Below are 25,238 nucleotides of genomic sequence, written 5' to 3'. Positions count from 1 at the left end.
AGAAAGGTTGATCTGGTATAACTGATGCTTGTGATTAGTGTTGATGTTTATATTTTTGTTCTCAGAGTAGGATAAAGTTGTCAGAATTACAGCAATGTAGGTATATCAGGAGAGTTCTAATCAGATAGCATCAAAGACATGGCAGAAGACAGGTGACTGTAGATGTGTATTTCTTCTGTCAGCCTGTGCTAGAAAACAATGCCACATGTCTTACTTCAGGGAAAGGTTTTCCACATAGATAGTAATTTAAAACAGGTGCAATTACAAGTACTCATTTAAATTGCAGACTTTCTTTGGACTTTGTGTAGCAAGTTTAAATGTATTGATACATCTTTCAGTTTTAAGGATGTTTCTAAAATTAATTCACTTAATTTATGAACCATTGCGATGCTTTTATGGAAGAGAAGCACCACATACATTGTGTATATATGTGTGTATATAATCCATATATAAACATGGATTGGTGTCTCCCATGTAATGCTAAGCAACGTTTTCAGCTCTTTTTTTTTAATGTTCTAGAAAAATTCTGTGAAAAATCCCTTTTGGTTTTCTAGATTCTCAGGCAGGTATACTTCACCTCAGAATGAAATACTGGCACAGTAAGTCAATGAGGTTTTGGCATATGAAGGAGAGTAGGATGATTTGAAAGGTTTTGTAGCCTTACATAGATCATTTGCCTGGCCTGACATGGTTCTGGAATTCAGCTTATGTTTTGTATTGCCATCTGTAAAGACGTATCCTCATTAGAGAGTCGTTACGGAGATAGGTAGTAAAATGCCTGCCCTAAGAATTTACAGTACCAGCCATTTTGTTGCCTCCCAAAGAGTAAATTCCTTTCTTCATCTGTTTTTACCCGGTCAAAATTAATTTTTTGAATGCGGAAATGTTGGACCAAAACAATGAGAAGTTTGTAATTTACCTTACACTCTCATAAGTGTAAAAACATTGGGATCTGGTTACCATTTCTTTGTTTCACATTTTTAAAAGAATAAATCATTGAGCCTGAACTGTGCTTGTAAACACGGTTCCAGTTTTATATCTGGCCTGTGATTCCTACCTTAAATCCATGCAGGGAGATGCCTGTTACTGTTGTCTGTATGAAGGAGAGTATAATTACACTAAAAATGCTATTCATGTCTAGGAGCCAGTCCCAGTGATTCAGACTGTGTGGAACATGAGGCTGGTAGAACCTCCTTACCTCAGCAGTTAACACTCACAAGCAGACATGACACTTACACTGAGCATTTGTAGTAAACTCTCTTAATAGATCCTAGAATCCTTAGGTCTTTGCCTTCTAAAAATGTACACTGGGTAGTGTTCATTAACCTACATAATTTTTACTTCGTAATTACTTTCAGTGATTAATCATCTCTTGTTTTCATTAGAATGGAAACCCTCAAAATCCATACTGCCATGGAATTGATGGTGTAATGGAGGCATATTACAGGAGCCTAAAATCTGTACAGCTTTATGGACCAACAAACTTTGCTCCTGTAATTAATCATGTAGCCAGGTAAGCATCACAACAGGTACTGGGCAGAAACTTCTTAGTGTCAGAACAAGTGTTGCATAGAAAAGGATGCCAGTTACAGAGAAAGGTATTTATTTACAGTGGTTTTGTTTATTCAGTCTAATGATTACCTTGTGATTTTGAGTAGGTTTGGAGACCATTTGCTGGTATTATGCAGAATTTCATTGCTGATTAAAAGGTAATACAAGTGATCCAGTTGACCAGCCTGTGTTAAAATCTTAGCAGAAATCATAATGAAAGAAAATTTTTGTCATGTCATGTTCCTTTTTCATCCTTTAGAACACAGAATTATTGCTTCACAGAAAATACATACATCTATCAAAAATTTGTATAAAATCTGCATTTTTTTAGGTATATGTAGTTTCTCTAACCTCTAAATGTCCAAAATGTCTACAAAACTTGCCAGCTCTCTCTGTGCCAACAATTCCCAGCTGGTAGTGGTACTTTTCAGACAGTAGTACAGCTGTCATCGTTGGGGAACTGTGGTGCAGTTATGCAACACCTCATCTGACTTCTCAAAATAAAAACCTTCCTGTGTCTGTAGAAGTTCCTTAAGAGGGATAATGTTGCCTTATTTTGACAGACAAGATCTTGACTTATAATCTTGAGCTCAAGATTTTGGCAGTATAATATCTCCATGAATTTATATAGGAAAGTGATATGGCTTAGGTGATTTGTTGAACAGATTTTATTTTATTTATAGACACAGAGAAAGAACTACTGGTTACAAAATAAAGAAGTAGGGATGTGTAAATAATTGTACTGGTAATGTTTTATTTATGAACTTGCAAAAAACCTAATTTTAATAGCAAGAAATACTTACTTATTATCTGGTTTGGCTGTTGTTAGTTCTACAGACCAGCAAAAATAATTTGCGAATTTCTGTGGTGCAAAGAATTTTGTGTGCCCCTGAGCATGGCTAGATAGCTGATTTCATCTATTTATCCTTAGGGTTAGTTGTTTCTTCTTCAGATCATACAATTAAAATTATGTACATGTATATTACATTGCTTGTTATCTGAGAGTAGCTGTTGCCTTTAAGCTTTCCTTTGACATGATCTCTTCAGTAGCAGTTTTCCATTTGTGTGGCACCCAGTGTCTGCATTATCCACATTATTTGGAAATCTAACTCATCAACTTTCCTGGCTCTTTCTTTTTCTTCAGAACTGGTCATAGCGGCTGAGATGCCTGGCTCAGAACTTGGCAGTTAACCTCATTGCAAAAATTGAAAATTTTGATCCAATGTTATCAAACCATTGGCATAAAATCAGTTCTTTTTCTCACCAGTTGTTTCTCAGGAATATCTGTCAACTTTTGCAGAATAACAGAAGACTGTCCACCAGTATTAGTCCTTCTGCTGAACTTTTGTCTTTTTTATCAAGTTGTTGCAAACCTTGGGAGCTCCTCCTGGTGGCAAATCTTGCTACATTATAGTGGGAGAGCTAAGTGTCTTCACAAGGATTTCTACTGCGTGATCATCCCTAAAGCAATCTGTGTATCAGTCCAGTTCTCAGTAACACCATTTTCCTTCAATGTTCAATTTCTTGATTATTCTCTTGAGTCTCAGAGACATGGTACTGACCTGCATTTACTCTTTGAACCTACCTTCATTCTTAAAGAAATTTATTCTTTCCACATCCCTCCTACTTAAAAGTATGCCTCTGATGAAATCTCTGTAAACAGTGTCAGATATTACTATGCTGTTGTGATCTTGGAGCTCTTTGGAAACACTTTAAGCAAATAAGGATTTTATTATCCTTTCCCGAGTTAGGGAGTTATCTAAACTACACCAAATTCAACTTAGTGTCTCCTCTCATCTCCCCTCCTCATAAAAGATCTTTCTTGCAAAAGGTTTTGGAACATTTTCATCTGTAAAAAATTTGAAATAATCAAATTTCTGTTCCATTTCTTCAGTGTAGGTATGTAGACAGTATTAAGTGCTCAGAAAGGTTAATAATGTTTATTTTACTCATCATACCTTGTCAATGCAATCATCATTGAAAAGATTATAAGCATTGTGGAAAAATGAGATAAAAGAAGCCTCTGCATGGTAGTGAAAATGTGTTCCATGGTAGCTTTTGTTAATCTCGATATTTAACTATCAGTCTCTACTGCCAGCAGGCAAGTAGGTGATATCCAACAGGTTCACTGCTCATATGGCTTCTTTACCCATCTGTATCCTGGGGAGAGGGTGGAAGATGGTGGCTTTCTGTAATTTAATTATGGCTTTCTCCAAACTCTTGTAAATGTTGTGGCTGCAGCATTGTATTTATCAGCAGTACTTGCTTGCCAGTGCATTGTGTTATCATCAGAGTTAGAATTTTCTAAGCATATGCAACCATCATTGAACATACTCTGTTCAGTGAACCAGGTCTTTCATATTCAGTGACCAAAAAAATAGTGAGTTCTTTGACAGTCATATTATGTATTTGGGCATGTATTCAAAAGTATTCCTGTGGCAACTCATTTTTCTCTTTTACTGCTCTCTATACAACTCACTGCAGAAAGTTCTACTTTTTGACTCCTAAACAGCACCAAGAGCCTTCATGGAAGTAGGAACTGTAGTGGCTGTGAAGCAGCAAACAGCTTCCCACAAAAAAAGTTCTTCTGTTCAGGCCACAGGATTTAGTGGGGCTTCTATGGACTCACTCTCTTTCAGGACTTTGCAAACCTTCAAAAGCTGCTCGTTTTCAAAGAGTAGTTGCTTCTTGGGTCCTTTGACTGAGGTGGGAATGGCACTGGGTGTATTTTATCTTGCATTCCTGTACAGCACAAGGAGAAGCTTGAGTCTTGAAGGAAAGGACATCTGTGGGTGGTGCAAAGAAATGAATATCTAAACCAGGGCTGCAGGGTGCGTGTTCAGCCATTTTACAAATGTACACATAAATGTGAACTATAAATCTGAATCATGGTCAACAGTAAGTAACCTGGTTTTGTAAGACAAAAAAAAAACCAGAAGAAAAAAATACGCAACATGTTAATTCCTGATAAATTTTATTTGTGATATAAACCCAACCATTCAGTATTAATGTATACCCTTCATAGGAAGCGATGTACGCAATAGGTAATACCTGTTAAACAACTTGGACTTTCTAAGAACTCATGATTCTGTAAAGGGCATTCTATCCATGCTCCTTTTGGTAGTGGTGCAGTTCCCATTTTTCACTGATACAGCACATGCAGATCATCAATATCAATATTGTATTAGTTCTGTTTTTTCAATGTTCTCATTTAAAAGTAGAATGTCCAGCTTAGATATGAATGTCTTTAATTTTGAAATTCCCTGTGTTATGTTTGTGAGTCCTTGGTAGTCAGATTTTACAAATACAGCTTGTTTTCATATTAATTCCTTTTATAAAGTTGGTTTTTTTTTTTTACTATTATAATGTTCATTTTCTTCCCTTAGATATGCTGCTTCAGTAAAAGACGGCTCCCAGTATTTTGTTCTTCTCATTATTACAGATGGAGTTATATCTGATATGGCTCAGACAAAAGAATCCATAGTGAATGTAAGTTTTGCTGAAAGTGTTGAAATTTAAAAGAATTGTTTCTAGGAATTAATCTTTTAGGCAATAAAGTGAATGGGTTAATAGTTCAGGCACTAGATTTGTTCCATAAGTACCCATTTTTACCAAGCAGGAAAAGTTTATTATGCATGAAGATGAAAAGAAAACAGAAGCTGAACTCAACCTTAGATAGTGTTCTGTGGTAAATGATACTCTTCTCTCTAACACTTGTTTTCATGGTTTTCCTCATCTGCTTCTTGCTTCCTCCTTCCTCATGCACATCCCACCATGCAGTTTTGCTTAGTAAACTGTTCTCTGTCTTTCTCATAATTGTAGACAGCTTTGATCCACACACTTTTTAAAAACTGCCCCCAACTTTCTGATCCTGAGTGGCAAGCATACCAGTCATCTGATTTCCCTCAAAACAGTCCCCTAGAATTCTGAAAATTCCTTATTATTTGTTAGTTTCTGCATTATTTTGAGTATTTTTCTCTTCAAAACTGCCATGTGTTTAAGTAATATTCTGTATTATGAGCAGGTTCTATTGTGCGTTTGCCCCTGGGAAATTTCAGATTAAAGTACACACAGAAACACTCCTAGGCATGGTTGGAAAAGATCTCTAGCAATAGTTTTTAGCATAGCACAGTGGATCTAGTTAACAGCCAAGTGGTGAGTTGAAAAGCCTACATTAAAAGCCTACATTTAGCATCACGTCCAAGTGATTAGTGTAGAATTAGGTGGCAGAGTTTGGAAGACCCACTTTCACTACCTGCTGTAGAGATTTGATACTGTTGCAGTTTGTGGGGTGCGCATGAAAATACTGCCCAAGTGCTCTGCCTTTCACTGAGGGGTTAGCAAGATGCCCTTGAGTTCCAGCCTGCAGCACACAGAGTCTGTGTAATGATAAGCTTGGAAGTTCATTCTCTAGCCCATACAAAGTTTGAAACATAATTTCTTTCAGATGAGCTTCTTCTGGGTGACAAAAAGACTCAGTGGAGAAAAAAAGAGCAGCTTTTGATTCTAATTCACCCTTCCATGTGAAGTCTGTGCATAAGAGAGCAGCAAGTGCAGTTGTCTGATACCTTGCAAGGTTAATTCATTTGCCACTAAAACGTACAGAAGAACCTTGTTTTCAGTAATAGTTCATTTCAAGGAGTAATGGCTGTTAGTCTACAACTGTCTGGAAGCACAGCAGATGTGTTGTTAGCCTGGAATAAGTGGAAGCTTGGGAATATTTGCTGTCTTGTTTTTCTATGAAGATGCCTTCATTTTTCTGCATATTTCTTGAAGTGTGAGCACAGTATATTCTGATAGAACTAATTAAATGCTGTTTGATAGCAGTTTTTTCAGTCTTAATAATACCCATAATACTAGAAAGGGTAATGATGTCCAATGCAACTTGATGTGTATAAAACTCAAGAGTATATTTCAATTTTTAACATTAATTGTGCTTTTAGGCATCTTTCTCGTTACAGCATATATGTCAGATGCATTCTGTTCTACCAAACTGTTTAAAGGTCATGCTGTCATTCAGGAAATGCCAACACTTAAGTTTATGAGCAAAAGCTTAATAACTCTTTGTCTTTATGCCGTCCTTGCCACTTGCTGTTTCATATTTCATTGCATCACATAATTCTGTGTCTGTGTGAGTAGGGATCTCGTTCTGTTCTAAGAGATCAGAAGGTGTACATCTATGATTTTTTTGTCCAGTTTAATGTTTAAAATGGCTGTAGACATTTTACGGTTTATCAGAATATCTCAATAAGCAACAGAATTTTCAGAATTATCTCAATAAGTTGTCAACCCTGACATTTGCTGAATGTTCTTTGGTTTTAGTTGTTACCTTCTTCATCAGAGGCAGATTCACATTATTTCTACGAACTGGTGCTACTATCAGGGCAGGAGAGTCCAATATTTAGGATAGTGTCTTTGTAATTTTAAAGATTTTACAGAGTTTATTCAGGGAAGGCCAGATATCATCTTTGAATGAAAAAGATAAAGTAAAATTAAAAATCTTACCACAGGCCAATTCTATATCTTGGTTGTCTGTGACAGGGATGATTGACCAGAGTAAAATTTCATTAATTGAATAAATGTAATATATGTATTGCTCAAATAGATTATTTATTTTCTTTTAAAAATTGGCATAAGATCAATGTACAAAATAGTGTCCCATAGTTCCAAGCAGCTGTGTAATATCAAAAAAACAGCAAAGCACATTTAAATAAATGTCAGCCTGTTATTAGGTTCATATTTGCAATTACTGTCAGTTTACAAAAGTTTCTAAGAGAAATTTGTCCTCTTAGTTGTCCTGTTAGTGTTAAATCCTAACATAGTTTGTTGTGTTTAATTAGCATCCTATATGATTCAAAGACTTGGTAACGAAAAAATAAAATGATCATGTGCCTTTCTATCTTCATCCAAGATGTTTTGTACCATTTAAGCAGATAGTTTACACCACTCAACTATTTAAGGGAAAAAAATTGTTCTTTAAAACATAATTTCTGTGTGTTTTTTGTTCACCTTGTTCTCAGATCTCATAGTATTGGCAGAGGTTATGTAATGCATTAAATCTCTTTCTCCTCTTCTTTTGAAGGCTTCGAAGCTTCCCATGTCCATAATTATAGTGGGGGTAGGACCAGCAGAGTTCGATGGTAAGTGTTCTAGTGTTTTTTCTAAATTTTTTTTTCTATTTGCTTACATTTTAGTAATATGTGGCTTTTCAAACAAATACTGTTCTTCAAATGAACATTATATGAAGTGAGGAGTGAGTGCTGTTGACATTTCCAGCTGGATTGATTGATTGATAACTCAGTGTGATTACAAGCTACCATGTGGAGCTGTGTAGCCCCTCAGGCTCTCTGTTCAAGTCAGAACCATATGGGGGCTCAGCATTTATAGTAAAGTAAATATACTTAAGAAATGTTAAATTTCTCCAACACAAATATTTAGATGCCTCGTGAAGTGTCAGTTGATTGGAAATACTGATCTTACTGCAGTAATAAAATCTTGAGAAAAATAAATATATTTGAGGTGGTCTGGGTTAAACAGGGTTTCACTTGGTAACTGTGCAGCAGCATTCAGAGAATATTACAGCAGGAGAGAAATTACCAGGTTATTTACATATTCTTTCGATGATATTCTGGAACACCATTCTCTATTGCAATAACTAAGTTGCTTCCATTATTTGTATTAATTTATTAAGTATATATCACTGCACTGTGAGGTGCAGACATTCTGTGTGTGTCTGTTCCTCAAAGCCCTAAATCCTTTCTTTTTCATTCTAGTACATCTGATTAGACAGTATGCCCTCTGTTGCACTGAAATATACTTAGTACTACTACCACAGATGTTTAATGTTGACTAATGACTGCATGTCTTAATTTTTGTACAAATACTCTAAGTGTATGAAAAAAGAGGAAAAAAAATAAGACAAAAAAAATTATTTTATTTTAGATTTATTTTATTTTATTACAAGCATTATTCTTGTGCTGTTTGGCAAGTGGTATATTAGTGATAATTTTAAGTATCTTATTCTGTGAAGAAATTGTCCAGGTGAACACTTACACTTCAGATGATTGTATGCCCAAATCAACGAGAAAAGTTTATATTCATAAATGCATATGATGGAAATTTGTAAACTTCATTTTTACTCCTGAGAATTCCAGCATGGTCCTGTGTTACTCACCATCTCTCACCCCTCCGTTGCATTTTCCCTTTCTCCCTGTTTGTCTAGTCCTTGGATTTGCCCAGGCTCCCTCTCTCTGTCAGGACATGTTCTTGGGGTGTCATCCCTTCCCTTTTCTGAAGTTAGGGTTCTGTTTGTACTGCAGAATACAGTTTCCATCTTTAGAGCCACAATCTTGGAGTGCTTTGCCTCAGTGAGATTCACCTATTAGGTGTATGCCAAGTCTGTAGTCCCTCAGTGCCCAAGAGGGCAGAGAGAAATTACCTCCATCTACAGAAATTGCTTCTGAACAGACTCCCTGTCTGCCGTGGATGCTGAGGAAGTGTGGGTGCAGGGGCGTGTGGCTTAGGCACTCTCCTGACATTTCAAGTGTCTCTGAAGCTTCAGTTCTGCCACAGAGAGACCAAGCTGCTCCCCTTCAGATACCACTGTTCCCTAGATGTCCCAGCCCCTGGGGACTACCAGAGGGGTTCTTAAAAGTCTGAAGCTTGGGTAGAAGACACATATATTTGGCAGAGCTTTACTTAAAGGATGTGAGGATGACTGTAACAGATCACAAAAGGGGCAGTTTTGCCCAGTATTCTATGTCTGACATGGCCATGGGTAGTTTCCTAGAGAATGTTAGGAACAGACTAAGCAAATATGATACTTCCTTGAATACTGTTTTTAGGTTGGAGTTTCCTGAGCAGGATGTGCTTTATGGCTATTTTGGAAATTTTTTAGTGAAACTCCTTCAAATACTTGTTCAGTCTCCTGGTTTGAACTCATGCACATTTTTGCAACAGCATCATCGGGCAACATGCTCTGCAAACCTGATTTTTTTCTTTGAACAAATATGCTCTGTTCAGCTTGGCTTCTGATAGTGTCATTTATACTTTGTAGTTCCTGCTTCAGAAGAACTAGGTTTTGAAGTGCTGGTTTCAGTGAATTCAGCCCAGTTTGTAAACCCCTGAGAAGCTCAGTGGTGCAGGGCTTTGATTTTCGTAGCATACACTGAAAGAAAGTTTGTAGAATTGCAGATCCAACATCTGAGCAATAATCTGAGATCCCAAATCTATCAATTCCAGCACTGGCAAGACAGCAGGTACATCTTTCTACCTGGAATAGCTTCCAGGTATCTGGACAACAGAGCTTTCCTGTATGAGCTTCCTGCTCAAAAGATACAAGAAGAATTACACAATAAATTTAGTAATGTTTTTTAAGCACTCCTCATTCCTATACATTAAAAGATACTGCTTTTTCACTATGAATGTGAGTTATTACCCCTTTATGCTGTATCCTGTATCTTCTGTAACAATAGCTGCTGAAGATGAATTCTTCTCCACCTCTGAAAGTATATATATTGCCTTACAAAACCAGATATACTTCTGTTTTGAGAGATGAAAGGATAAAAACTTTGTCATAGCCTGTTCTTTTCTGAAGGGGACAGTAAAGATAAAAGTATGTATTGTCACCATGAAAAAGTGCAAAACAACTACAAAACATGATGTATTTTCTGATGCAAATGATCTTAAAAGAGTTACCTAAAAAAGAATTGTTGGTTTTGTTGCTCTAAAGTGTAAGTTGTCTGAACTTTTTCTCAGTAAGATGATTTTGTTGTGTACCTGAACTTACAGGGTTTTTTTTGTTTGTTTTCTTTTAAGCTATGGAAGAACTGGATGGGGATGTAGTGAGGATTTCTTCAAGAGGAAGGTTTGCAGAAAGAGACATTGTGCAGGTGGGAGAGAAAATATATTCTCATAGATAGATTTTACTGTTCCTCTTTTTTTTGAATTCTTGTTTCTATCTATATTCCTACCCTTCATTTTACCTTAGAACTGAGATACTTTATGTTGAAGTGTTCATAACAAGCTCAGAAACTCTCTGTGATACCTCTGAGCCGTTTTGTAACACACAGTAGTGGATCTGCATTTGTTAGGAAATGACCCCAAACTGGCAGGACACTATTATAAAGTCTTAGTGTTATACAGCCATGGGAGAAGAGTTAGCTGCTGAAAATTTGGAGAAACATACAGTTTCTCGAAAAAATGGTATCTGTCTAAAAGCAAATCTTTTATGGAAGACATGTTTTCCTGGTAGTGGCTGAATACATTTATAAAATAGAGTATTTAAGTTGGAAGGGACCTGCCACAGAGTTCTAGTGCAACTGCCTGGGCACTGCGGGGCTGACAAAAAGTTAAAGCATGTTAATAAGGGCATTGTCCAAATGCCTCTTAAACACTAACAGGCATCCTCAGATTTAAACCTCACCTTAGATCTGCCATTTCTTCTTCTCCCTTTGTTCCTCCTATTTGTCAAACTTCATAGTGTTCACTTATTTTTCCTCTTACTTATTTTCACTTACTTCCTTCAAGATAGGTTGGATTTTTATATTGTTGTTTAGTAGAATATGTATATAGAGAGAGAATAACTGAGCTGTATGAATAGCTCATACTGCATGATAATTAAGGTCAGATTGCAGATAACGAACTTTGGGATATATATATATTTGTTTCCATTTATATCTGGAGGAACTGAAACTTTGCAAAATGTTTACAAGTACTTATACATGAATGTTTAAGGATTGATTGATAACTGCTAGTGGATGTAGTATTTCAATCCAAGGAAGTATTCAAAACATGTATTTGACACCTGCTTTTATAGTTTGGTTTTATTAGAATACAAAAATAAAGAAAGCTACATAAATATATGGAAATGAAAATGATCAGATTTTTTTTTCAGTCTTCTTGCATACTACATTAAAATTTCATCTCCATTTTTTTCTAAATGGGGATCAGAAATGAGCATAAGATGACAGAAGTTAAATTACCCTCGTACTCTTTATGGATATACATTAAAGACAGGCATGGAGTCTTGAATTCTAATAATTGAAAAAGATACTTTTTTCATTTTTGCAACATACAAAGACAACAACTGATGGGAAAGTGAGATACCAAAACTCTTAGAAGAGTAAAACATACTGGCTTCTTTAGTCACTGTTGTCAGAAAGATAACTGTAAAAGTCGGGATGATGTAGGACAGCTGAACAGGGATAAATTGTTTCAATGATAAATTGTTTCTCATTTTGTCAAAGCCTTTGCAGTGTTCCTTGGTGTCCATACTGGGCTGGAGAGGAGCTATCTGTAATCTGTTATGCTGTAGATGTCAGTGCTTTCAACAGAGCAGTATGTGGGGTGGACTCCAAGCTAGGATTTCTGCAAAGCCCTGTGTGCCATGTCAGATTTTTTAAAGCTAATTCAAGTATCTCTGGCATGTATTACACTTATGTTTAAATGCATCTAAATATAAACAACATAATTTCTCTAAAAAACAGCAGCCCTAAAAGCTTCAAAGAGCATAAATGGATGGAGTTCTAACATGTTATAAACTACTTGTGAAAATGCTTTGCATCAGAGAAATACTAACCTATGCTGAAAAATAAAAAAGCAATATGCAATGAATACCCTTTTGTATTTCTTTGGAATTCATTGCGTATCAGAATTGTAATAAAACATTTATTTATTATTAATATATTTTAATCAGAATATTGCCCCATGACATATTGAATTAACTGAAGGCAGTATTATTTTGTGCTCTTTTTCAGTCTAAATGCTAACAAATATTTACTTTATAGCCTGACTAACTAAGTAAATAAAAAGGGATTCTGTCAAACCCTCTAAGTTGGGTTTTACCTTTATTTTGTATCTGGCAGGCTAAAACTGATTTGCCTTTATAAAACTAACTACTCAAATACAAAAAATGTATTTTTGGGGTGTATTAGCTTAATTGAAATTAACTAGCAAAATTACCTATTAATTCTAACAGTATTGTCAAATATTTTGCTTAAACTAGTCCAGGAAAAGTTTGTCTGTTAAGTGAGTCACTGTATGTGTTGTATTTACTACTGACTGCAGTTAATGTAAAGGCGTGTTCTTCACTGTTTCCTCCTCACTAGTCCCTATACATATTGTAGGGACTCTGTGTTACATATGTACCATTTCTTCCTCAGATTTGTTTAATTTCTACTCCTTTTTTACCCTTTTGCTGTTGAAGATGTTTGAGGAGAATACTTACTTGTAGTGTTTGCACCTGTTGTTTCTCTTGAGAATTTTGCCTATTAGCCTTTTTAATTAAACTCTTAAATTATAGAAAAAGCACTTGACATTCCACCAGTCTCCCTTTGGTTTCTCTTAATTCTCTTTCATTTGACTCCTCTGCCATCTCTACTTCTCCATGTTAGCTGTCCTTGTACATCTCTAGGTTTGCTTACCTGTCCATAGTTCCTCCAGCTCCTCTGACATCTGCAGTGTGAGGAGAGGCAAGGAAGAGCTAAATCAGGCCATCACTGTTGTATAATTGCATTTCAACAATTACACAGTTGAAATAGCCCCACTTTGCTACAGAGCAGTGGTCTGAGATTTCGTGTCTGCAGACTAATGGGTAAGGTGATCTCTTAGGATGGGACACATTTTGTTCTTTAACTCAGACTGCATGTATTTTTTCATAAGGAAGAAAATCAAGGAGACTGGATTGTGTCTTTTTTCTATGCCAGTAGCACAAGCATCTCATTAAGTATTACAAAATTGAAGCCAGGGCTGAGCAGGTAGCTGGTTTAGGTGTTGAACATCTGGGTATCACATAACAAGTTCTTCTTTGATCCAATCCTTTTTGCTTAGCTTCTTTATGCATCTGTTAGTATCATATTAAAAGTGTTCAGGTGGTTCATAGTTCTACTACATATAATACAAAACGGTCAAAAATCTGAAGTCATCCTTTCTGTTTTGTTCAGTTCAGGGATCGAAAAAATCTATTCACCAAGTGCTGGAGTGGAGGCAGTCTGTTGAGTGGCCCCAGGAGCAGGGAATGTAAGCTAAGAACAGCTTTCTGAGACAAAATTACCTTCTTGTATGGAAAGGGTTGAGGGATAACCTGAATATCTCAATGAAGAATATCATCAGCAATCTGAGTTAGCCATGGCTTATGTGAAGGGGGTCACCCAAGTGAAAGCATGACATTCTTTCTATTAAAAGACCGATCTATAAAAATTGAGATAGAATGTGTATTTATAAAATACATAATATAAAACACAATGTATGTATATGTATGTTAAAAATGTGTAAGGTAACATATTAATCTCCTCTAACTCCCTAAGTTAAGCTTTCTTATTTTTATGTGGTAAGATGTATTCTGTGTCTGCTTAATGACCTGAGTGAACATCTCTTTTGTTTTGTAGTTTGTGCCATTCCGAGATTACATTGACAGAAGCGGAAACCACGTGCTAAGCATGGCAAGACTTGCTAAAGATGTTTTAGCTGAAATCCCAGAGCAGTTTCTGTCCTACATGAGAGTCAGAGGAATAAAGCCATCACCTGCACCACCACCCTACACACCCCCGATTCACGTGCTGCAGACTCAGATATGACTGCTCTGAAGCGCTTAGCATTTATCACTAATCTCTGGATGCAGCAGTAGCTTCTGATAACTTTTTGAAGCTAGGAAAGTTCTCTTCACATACCAAAATTCTCCTATAGTTGCATAAGCAACTGGAAGGCTTTTAAATGCTAGGAGCAAAATGTTGATGTTCTGGGACTTCTTTTTTTTAATCCAAACACCCTACTTTTTGATGTATTTATTGAAGGGGGAAAGCACAAGTCAGGTTTTCAACTCAGAAGATTGGGTCCTCTCTGAATACTGTGTGTATATAAGTGTATAGGAATGCTATTACTCTGTATCAATGTTTACATGTTACTATTTTTAAATTTCAGTACTTTTATAACTATTCTTAAGAATAAAAGTTTCGAATATTGACTCACATGTCTTCTAGTTTGCAATAGTTTGTCACAAGATAACAAGAGAAGCAATATCTCTTTGAATGTTTTTCCGGACAAATACAAATGAAAGCTAAGAAAAGGACAAATATATCTATGTGTTTTCAAGCAACTGAAGTGCTTCAATCAGTGCTCAGTAATCCATTCATCTCATGTATTGAGAATTTCGACTCCTAAATGTGAATAACATAATTGCATATGACTTATAACTAACTCCAGACTCAGAGGGGGAGGTATGTGTATTTTTTCAGAGATTCTCCAATTTCTGAGTTTATCTAAGTTTACAGTTTTTAAAACTAACTACTGAAACAAATTAGAATAGTTATTTGCTATATTTAATTAAAGAAAATTACCTCAATCCAGAACTATCAGAGTATTATAGTTGACTCACTGAGCTCATTAAATCATATCATGCATTCCTTAAAGCACTGGAAATTTTGCATCAGAAATGTCTTTTGAAGTGATTACAGCAGATGTTTTATAATGGACCATTTTAAACTTTAAAAATTTAAAATCTTTACTTTTTTTTTTTTTCTAGATTGCCCATTCAAAGGGATGCTGACTCTTAATATTTGGGTTTAATATTGTCATTTAATCGCATTTCCATTCAGGGTGCATGAATAATAAAGTTAATTAACTGGTTTAAAAATTGCACAACTACATTGCTTTGTGCACAATTTTGTGTACGGAACTACCCAAAAAATTTTATTATATGCCTGTTCGTATATAATTATAAAATGGTTTTGCATGTATATTTTGTACAAAACACACAGTTTTGTGAGTTTGTGTCAGATACATTTTATTTAGAACAAATGGCCTTAAATTTCACAAAACTCCTGAAATGATTGTGAATTGCCTTCAAATACTGTTTAAACTGAACATTTTAATTTTTTGTATCACAGTTGTAACTGTCTTGTATACGTAACTTTTTTCTTTGCATATAACCTGTTTACTAATTCTGTTTCTTACTACTGTATGTTGTAATGTACATTATAAAACTAAGGTGCATTTTTTAAGCATGAGAAGTTTTTTGCCAGAAAGCATATCTTCAATATTAATGGCATATAACTATGAAATGCAGAATCTTCCATTTTTAAATATATATAACTTCCTTTAACTCTTTCATGTGGGAAATTATGTTTTCCAAATAATGATTCTGTTAGCAAAAAAGAAAAATAATTTTTTGTAAAAGAAAAATCTTGTTTTATTTTTATTTCAAAACAGTTTTTACATAAATATGGAGTTTAATTTTCTCACCAAACTATGTATTTCTCAGTGGATTGATGTTGCATGAGTGAAATTTGATACTTGGCAACTACAAATTTTGATGAAAGTGCATCATAAAGAGTAAGTTTAAATCTGCTGAATGCTGGTGGTGTTCTCCTTTCATCTTCTGCTTTTATTTTTTTGCACCGACACTGTTGGCACTTTTGAAAAATACTGAAGTAAAACTATTTTTTTTGTTGTTTCATTTGATTAGACAAATCTTTATGCTGATACTTGTATTGGTTCCCAGTGGGCCATGTATTTAACATATCACTAGAAGGCCAGAAAACAAACTTACTCAGTTGAGAGTAATTTATTAGCTCTCATTTAGCCAGCACCTTCTATTAGTTCAAAAATTAGTCTCAAAACTAATTTAGCAGTTCATTTAACAAGTGAAAGAACTTTTGAAGATAGGTATTACTTCATCAAAGTTATTTTGTCTGTCCAGCCTAAGTACCAGCATATTCTATTCCACACTGTTGGGGTTTTTTCATCTCTTTGGTATTGGGTTCTAAATATAACATATTTAATGGAAAGAAATAGTTGTGATAAGTGGACTGAGAATTCTAGTGGAAAAAAGCTTTTTCCAGACCTGTGAGATTCCCTGTCTATATGCTTGACATCTTGATTCTGTAATGTGTGAGAATCATTATGTAGACTCACATATTAGCTCTCATTCCAGTTTTGGGATGAGAGTTAATGCTCAGAGCTTGAATTTCTCCAAAAGATCACCTACAGCCATTTCTACTCCTGGCTTTATTCTTGAGAATAATGGAACACGAAATTCTTATTCCTTCCCAAGCAATGCTAGCTGCTGTCAAACCTTACTAATTTGCCATGCCTGAAGAGTAGCAGAGTATTTATGTTTATGAAAGGTAAAATGTGACATGCTATGTGACAAATGAGTTGTCCTGAGAGAAACTGTTGGCCTTGACAAAAGCTCTCCTACTGGTATCCATCTTGGAATAGATATTTTCTTTGTAATACATGCAGAAATTTTTCTGGTGGGGCAAACTGCACAAGTGTTCCTGCAAATGAGAGGGGACACTGGCTCATGGAGTCTGATTCAAGCGTGACTCTTGGGTTTGATTCAGACTGGTGAGGAATTGTTTGCTAATCTGGAAGAAGAAACCGGTTTGATTTTGGTTACAAAATAGAATTTTGTAACTTTAGGCAAAGATGAAAAGTTACACAGTAGAATTTCCATCGACTTCAAAGCAGCTCAGTTGTGTACAAAAAAAAAGTTCGTTGTGTTGTGCTGCAGAGAGGTGTCTGAAGGAGAGGAAGAGGATTCAGGAAGGTGGTATTCTCAGAAAAGTTGCATTTGAAAAGCTGGAGATTCTCACCTAAGTAGGAACAGATGAAAGTCACTCCAGGATACTTTATAAAATGGCTGAAACAAACAGAATGATAAATTATTTATCATCTTTGAGAACTAATAAAAGGCCACATGATGACAAATTACACCAACACAATGGGAAACCTGGGAGTGTAGTAAGAGGCCATTATAACTGTGTGAGAATTTTTTTTTTTAAGAAAAATCAACAAGAGAGAATTTGTAGCTATGTGTAAATGTAAAAGCAAGATATGTGTGAAAAAGTACAGAAAAACACAAAAAAATTTATGACTTCTAAAGCCTAATGCAACCTCTACTAGAAAGGGAAGGAAATTTAAATCAATTATTTAACAAAAGTATGAGCTTTTAGCCCTTTAGGGACAACATAAATGCCCAATGCTTTTTTCCTTCAAGCTTCACAGAAGACGGATAAACATTGAATTAAATAGTAAATTAAAAATAAATAAATCTAGACTAAGGTTTACCTCTACCAATAAAAATTTGCTACTAATACATAGTTTTGAAACAATTTTCTTAAAAAGAAATACAATGAGCTTCAGAATAAAAAAGAGAAACAGCTGCTTTAACACAACATTTTAAAAGCAAAGCAGAAGATATCAGCCTCGTTTGAAGTGCTGTGAAGTACTATAGGGCTGATTAGATTGTTCAGAAAAATGCTATCAGTCTTCCATCGTCAAACTTGAGAAACAGAACAATTGCTGTTCCATAGGGACCTGTCTTGCTTTTGGTAGTATTCAGTCATTTCCATTGACGAAGCAATATATCAAATTTTGTTATTAAATTACTGGATTATATCAACTGGAGATAGTTTAATCACTTCAAAAAATGGTATTAAAACATGAAATTATTTTTATGAATTAGAAAAATTACCTGAAAGAGGAGCAAATTCAATCAGGGCAAGTAGGTAAGAGTACTGGAGTAGCAAAAACCTACTGCACAGTTAGAGCACTTTTTGGCTGTGCAGCAGTTCTTTAAAACTGTCTGAGATTAAAGTGGATCACAAAACCAATACTGAGAAGAAGAAGTCATAAGTTAAAGCGTTGAATAATGGCCACCTGAGGTAATCCATCCACTTGTCCACAAAATAATTAAGGCCTTGGCTCATGTACCAAGTCCAGTTTTGAGACTTCAGATATCATGCGGCTCAACTGGAAAGACTCAGAGGACTGACTGTGGGGGCAATGAGGCCTGTCAGAACAATTTGGCCAAATGATAGGGAAGATTTCTGCGGGGTTGGCCTCCCTAGCAGAGGTTGTCTCTGAGTGGACTACCAAGGGTCATGCATGAGACCAGGACATGCCCTACTGAATGAACGTGTGTGTGGAAGAAGGTGGATGTCATTGCAGCAGAAATATTTTCAGGAGAGACTGTGTCCATTCCCTTTGTTGGGTTGCTGTTTCGTTCTGCTCATCTCTTTCATGCGAAATGTCCTCCACTTTTAAACTGGCTTACAGCACTTGTACACATTTTCTGCAGCTCTCCATGGTGGGTTTTTTCTTCTTTGCCACTGAGTTGGTAGGGAATGGTTTCCGGTTTTCTTTCCAGCCAGCATTCTGCATTGCCATGAGAGTGCCAGTGACTGTAGATGACTGATATTTTTGAGTTGGCCATCTAAAGGAAGGGTATAGAGTACTTCAGTTTGGAGCATATGCCTACAGCCAAACACTTGACAGTAATAAATTTCATCATTGGAATTTTTATTCGATGATTTTACTTTGCAAACCATTGAAGGCCTTGAAGTGACTGAGTGTTCTTACAGATACCCCATCCTGCAGAAGGTGTACAAGTGTTGTGAGACAAGTGCGTGAGACAAATCTGTACAAGTTCAGCAATAATGCAGTGTAGATCCTAGGGCAGTGTGTGCCACAGGTGGTGAGAGAACCTTCCCAAGCCACAGTGGGCCATGGCTGTGCACTGAGCAATTCCACTCTTCTGCGTTGCTCTGTTTCCCAGGGAGCAAAAATTCTGCCCATCCTTTGAGAGGAACAAGATAGCAAAAATTCTGCCCATCCTTGAGAGGAACAAGATTGCCGTAATGACTGAGTGGCCTGTGTGTCTCTGTGCCACAGGCTGCTCTGTGGTTTGCTTTGCTTCAGGCTGATCATGAAATCAAAGCAATTGACTGGATGTGCAAAGTGATTAGCACTGAACGCTGTGTTTTAAATTGAGTGGGCCATCAGGACACAATCACCAGCCAGAGGGAATTCAAGGAGAAGCAAATTGTCTCTGTTCCATGAGCAAAGGGCTACTGCAGACTGTGATGAAGATTAAATACTTCCACTGGTGCAGGCAGAAAGGCCCTGAAAGTACAGGAGTGACCAGACAGCCTTGGTGGATGTCTTTCTGTGAGCAAGAGGGGATGGAAAATATCAACAGGTAATCAAACCTGGAGGAAAGGAGGAGAGTCCAGCACAAGTCTCTCATGGCTGTTTCTGGCAAATATTGTTATTAATGCAGTAAACAAGGGAGTTAAAGGCTACATTTATAAAGTGGATGTAAGTATCTGCTCACCAGGATTGTAGGCTGGAAGGCCTGAATAAATTTTAAAATGGTCTTGATGAATTTGTGGGGGAAAAAAGTGGAAAATACTACATTCAGGAGGGAATTAAATAAACACAGGTGGAATGAAGATAAAAAATACCTTTATAAGTTTGGAACTTAATAATCTGCAGATTATAGCTGGGCTGCAAACAGAATATGAATCAAATTGTGATACTGCTGCATAAAATGCAAAGGTCTGTTGCAGTGGGGATCCTGCAACACGCATATATCAAACCAGGAGTCCCGTGGAAAGGAAATATATATGGACAGACAGATTCTTGCTAGATGTTTCAGAGATGTTTATTTCTCCAGCCGCATGGCCGGGGCTCTGCCGAGGAACTGTTCCAGTCACGGGACCAAGGGTCCTTCTGCCCGCGCAGGGAACACAAACCAACCCATGGGAACGAGGCTGAGCAGGGACAGGGAAACCCCGTGTCTGTGCCCTCAGGGCCCCTCTCCCAGGGCTACACGGCAGCGGAGGGACCCCAACACCTCACCCGTTTTATTTTAATAAAAGGAGAATGAAAACAACTGGATAAACATTACAAGAACAGTTTCAAGACAAAACAAGCCACCCTCCTGAGTCTTTAAATGTCCAAACAGATTCTGTGGAACATCTTAGGGCTGACAGAAGGGAGACAGAACTCTCTGAGCATGCTTTGTGGGGAAACTGAGGCAGGAGAGGGTTTAACTTCTTCCCTCCCCCTTTTCATCCCCCACTCGGCATTGGAAAGGGATTTTTGGGGAAACAATTGGCAAAAGCATGGTTTTGTGAGGGAAACCATGGATGAAAAAACGGATTGGGAATACACTGGGGGTAATAGGACATAGGGTAAAAGGGAAAGGTGGGATTAGGAAAGGGAAACTGTAGGGGGGGCTTACAATGGAGATATTGTCTAACATGACTACGATTTTTTGCATATATACTGCCTTTTACAGGAACACCATCAGGCCCAGTGACCTGCGATGCTTGTAACCCTTTTCTACCTCGTATAATTTTAAATTCCACCACCTCTCCATCTCCCAAGCTGGGGATGCATTTTCCAGGGTTATTCTTTTTAATAGCAGTTCTATGCACGAATATGTCTTGCTGGTTGTCACACCTTGTTATAAAACCATAATTTTGCTTAACATTATACCATTTTACTATCCCTAAGGTCTTAGTTACTATGATCTTTTCCTTTTTCCGAGTGGCTGCTGTTTTCTGTCTCGCTGCGTCTTTGCTCTCTCTTTCGGTCGCTCCCGTGTTGGAATTGTCGGGGCTGCTGGTGCCTGCGCGCTCTTCCCGGGGTCGCGTTCGGGGCTGTGTGGGCCGGGCCGGGCCGCGCCGCTCAGTTCTCCGTGCGTCGCCTCCTCTGGTCGCAGCTTCGCTGCCGATGCCGGGCGCTGCACCCACGTCTCGGCCGGGCCCCCGAGCGACGACCCCCCCGCGCCCTGCTCCAGCGCGCGTCTCGGCTGGGCGCAGCTCCGTTCCACCGCCGCTGCCACCAGCCGCCGCCCGCGCGCCTCCCCTCTCAGTCGGGCGTTCCCAGGGCTCGCTCCACCACGCGCTGCACAGGACCGGGCGGGCACCACCGGGTCCCGCCGCTCCCGCCGCTCCTCGCTCCGCCACCGACATTGCGGCTCGCGTGGCTCCGCCCGCACGCGGGAACTGCCTCGCTGCTGCTCGCAGAGCGCTCGGCGCACGTAGCCTGGGCCGCACGGTCCCTGCGCCAGGCTTCCCTTCGCCAGGACACAGCTGACATTGCTCAACAGTCTCGGTAACTAAATAATATTCACGAAAATATTCTTCCATCGGCATATATTTTGACTCCAGTATTAACTGTGTCCAAACGGTTTTCCAAAAGCCCTTGGTAAGAATTAAATCCCAAGAAACATAGAAAAAGTTCTTAAACAACCATGCCAGGAAGTGTTTCAGTTCTTTCTGAGCTTGAATCAAGCTAAAATTTACAAATTGTTGTTCAAGAATCATTTTAAGTTTAAGATAAATGTCCACATGCGGCTCTGAGAGCCAAGAGTCTTCCCACGGTTCCTCCATAGTTTAGATATGGAATAGCAAAGCAAAACCAAGAAGAGGAATCCAAAGTTTCCAGGGTTTACTCACACAAATCAGTCGCTTAGGGATCGGGGATCGTTCTGCTCTCAATTCTCCACCATTATGCTGCAGTGGGGATCCTGCAACACGCATATATCAAACCAGGAGTCCCGTGGAAAGGAAATATATATGGACAGACAGATTCTTGCTAGATGTTTCAGAGATGTTTATTTCTCCAGCCGCATGGCCGGGGCTCAGCGAAGGAACTGTTCCAGTCACGGGACCAAGGGTCCTTCTGCCCGCGCAGGGAACACAAACCAACCAATGGGAACGAGGCTGAGCAGGGACAGGGAAACCCCGTGTCTGTGCCCTCAGGGCCCCTCTCCCAGGGCTACACGGCAGGGGAGGGACCCCAACAAAGGTCACCCTGGAAGATGCTGACAGCAGTTGTGTTCATATGGCAAGGTAGATAATCATTGCTCCAGGCTAAACTGTACTGAAGCCTGAGCTTGGCACTGTGTCTGGTCGATGGGGCCACACTTTAGGGGCAACACAGACAATTTTGAAAGAGTCCAGGAGAGAAAAAACCAGATGGTTTTTAACCTGTGAGGAAAAAATTCAAGCATTTGGGTATGTTTTGCATGCGGATTACCAGAAGGAGTGTGGTAAGGAAGGAGTCTGTGCAAGGGCTGCTGCAATGAGCTGTTCTCAAAGGCTGGCAGTGATGGGTGAGGTTGCTGTCTTTGGCAGCAAGAGTGGCTTACATGGACAGACAGGCAAACCTCCCAAAGTGTCTGGAGTTCCCTTCTAGTGCATCTCAGGGAAATTACATCATCTTTGTCTTAGAAATTTGTTTAGAACACTCTGGACAGTTGCTAGGGATGCCCTAATTGTGCAGCCTCCCTCTGAGCACGGAAATAATACATTAAAGAGTTAAATATCCTCTGAAACCCCCTTTGTCAGTCCTGCAAAGGTAGGTGGCCTAATTAAGATAGAAGCAAGGATAATACAGAGGGAGAGGAGGACTGGAGTGGGTGGGTTATTAGGAAGGCACCAGGAGGGCTGAAGAAGGCCCTGGTGAGATCTTGTCTGAAATACATGTGTGCTTCCAGTCACCTGTTTCCAAAGTAATGGACTCAAGGGGCTGGTGAAGAGAGAGACTCTTAGGACACTTGCATCCAGTGGGCAGGTGGGATGACCAGCCCCTGTGTGTGACCAAAGGCTATGAGGAGGGAAGAGTCTCATGGCGGTCACATCAAGATGGTGAAGGTCAGGTGAGGAGCAGGATATGCCAAGCAAATTGGTGTAAGTGGACAGCAAGATGGCAGTCCCCATCTGTACACCTGAGGTTTTGCAACGATGTTGAAGCAGCAGTAAAACTGTCCCACTGATAATTAACTAGTCAGTTCTACAGTCATGACACCTCAGTTTGATGTACTCACTCAGCTGTTGTTACTAACCAAAACCCAGCAAAACCCAGAAATACTCCCTATAATTCCTTTAAAAAGAAGAACACAGAATATTCTGTTGGGTCCTTGAGATTCATAGCACTAGGCTGTACTGAAACATGCAGTTTCTTCAGTAACAAGAACTGGTATTTGCCTCATATCTCTGATTCACTCAGACAATTACATCTCTGGATAAAAGAATTGAAGAGTCTTTAAGGGATGTTGGAATAAAGCTGTCAATAGATTAACATTGTCAGATGCTCTTAAATCTGTGCTTTGCATGTTCATCATGTTAAAATTCAGAAATAAATGCCTCCTTGGTGTGGAGAGGAAATGACTTTACGATGTAAGCTGTAAGTGCTCTCCACCACTGACCTTCTGTTGAGCTCATGGTTTGCTCCTCCTGATTTACCAAAATATGAATATCGATCTAATATCGTTATCCAACTGAGATGGACAAAAACTCTCAAGTTTAGAGTTAGAAGGTGTATGTTTTATTTGGCGCCAGGCACTGTGTGGATAGCTCCCTAAGACGCAGGGCCCTGATCCAAGCAAACACAAAGCTTTTTATTTCTGAAATTATGAATATCCAAAATACAAATGCATATTCATAACATTAACACCTCCCATTCTCTGCTTCATATGGAAATGAGATTAATTGTCATTAAGCATGCGTAGTGTGTGTTCTGAATTGAGTCAGTGGTCTTGAATTGGGTCAGTGGTCTTAAAAAGATGAAATAACTCATCTTCCTCATTTTGACCTTTTCGCATCTCTGAACTTTTAACAATCCTAATTACTTTAGTGACCTCTAAGTTTCCTCTTGCATGACTTTTGGACGAGTTCCCACAAAGGGAGGAAATTGGTAATTGTCCTTGTTCCCTACACCAAATTATCAATGTTCCTGTTCCTCGTTCTAAGCACAGCTAAGCAAACATACAAATGACAGATCATCAGTTATTTGGCAATCAGTTACTAACATCTTAAAACCCATTTCAGGTCCAGCTCTCCTAACTATTTTAATTAACTCTCACTGGGCCCAGATTCTTTTCTATTCCCACTAATCTCAACACAGCCAGCCTATAACTAAAATCTTTATGTTTCTTCTATGTTTCACTCCAGTTGGAGCTGCAGACACTCACTCTTTTGTTGTAACCATGACAAGTATTTGATAACAAAAGCCCTGCTGGTTTTAAACGAGTCATCCTCATTTTCTCCTATCTAGACCTCCTCAGAACTTGTCTCCTTTCTATAACTCAGACCTGTACAAATCTCAGCAAATGCCACTGTGGTAGCCCTACAAAAAGCCTAAAATAAAACTGCTTTTTAGCATTTTACTCAGTGATTCAGTCAGTAGAACTGACACTACGGAGAAATCACATCTGCTAATGAAATTGGCTATTTACCTGTGCCCTCCAGCATAGGAAGAGGTTTTACAGTATATAAAACCCCAAACCTACACCTCACCTGCACACACACCACAGTTGCTTCTGAAATAGCTTTTCTCATCTTGCTAAGCCTCTTGGAAGAACACAGAAAGGAAGAAAGTGATGCCACTGTGAGTGTGAAAAACCACTGAGTCGCAACATTTCATTCTTAGAGATGCTGTCAGCTGCACTGCAACATTTCCCACTGCCCTAGAAAAATTAACAAGAAAATAAATGTGTTTGAGCACACCCCCACATATTAGTGAGGGGTTTTTTTCTGGTACTGTTAGGTATTTCATGGTACAGAAGGATTCTAAATGCTCATTCATGTGTGTACTGTGTCATTATCACTAGATCTGTCATTGCAAGGCAGTACCAGACTTCCAAAACCTCCAAAGGCCCAGCTGAGATGGTAGGAGCTGAAATATGTGCTTTTGTCTCCAGAAGCTACTGGGTTTTGCTGTGTGCTGGACTACTGCTTGCTGTAAGAGGTGCAGCAGGGCAGCCAGGACACCTGGCTGCAGGACAATTGGGCCTTGGACCACCATGCTCAACCCCCAAGGACGGCAGCAGGCAGATTTTATTGCCAGATAGGGGAGCAAAGCTGTATTGCTTACAGGGCAGGATGGGGCCC

At 38.5% G+C, this 25,238-nt stretch overlaps 1 protein-coding gene across 4 annotated transcripts in view; it reads left to right on the top strand.

Moving 5' to 3' along the window:
* The window catches only part of CPNE8 (copine 8), a 78,051-nt gene extending 62,152 nt beyond the window's left edge, over positions 1 to 15,899 (top strand). For all 4 annotated transcript variants that reach the window (XM_032107029.1, XM_032107027.1, XM_032107028.1 and 1 more), the window contains 5 exons: positions 1,386 to 1,513; positions 4,938 to 5,040; positions 7,634 to 7,691; positions 10,369 to 10,442; positions 13,938 to 15,899. In XM_032107029.1, coding sequence (XP_031962920.1) covers positions 1,386 to 1,513; positions 4,938 to 5,040; positions 7,634 to 7,691; positions 10,369 to 10,442; positions 13,938 to 14,126 — 552 coding nt within the window. In that variant the 3' untranslated portion in view covers positions 14,127 to 15,899. The remainder of the gene's footprint in view (positions 1 to 1,385; positions 1,514 to 4,937; positions 5,041 to 7,633; positions 7,692 to 10,368; positions 10,443 to 13,937) is intronic.
* Positions 15,900 to 25,238: the final 9,339 nt, after the last annotated feature.

The sequence above is a fragment of the Corvus moneduloides genome, chromosome 4 (assembly GCF_009650955.1).
Source record: "Corvus moneduloides isolate bCorMon1 chromosome 4, bCorMon1.pri, whole genome shotgun sequence".
In the NCBI taxonomy this organism is placed as follows: domain Eukaryota; kingdom Metazoa; phylum Chordata; class Aves; order Passeriformes; family Corvidae; genus Corvus; species Corvus moneduloides.
Note: the sequence above shows the minus strand (reverse complement) of the source record. Positions and strands in the feature narration are given on the sequence as shown.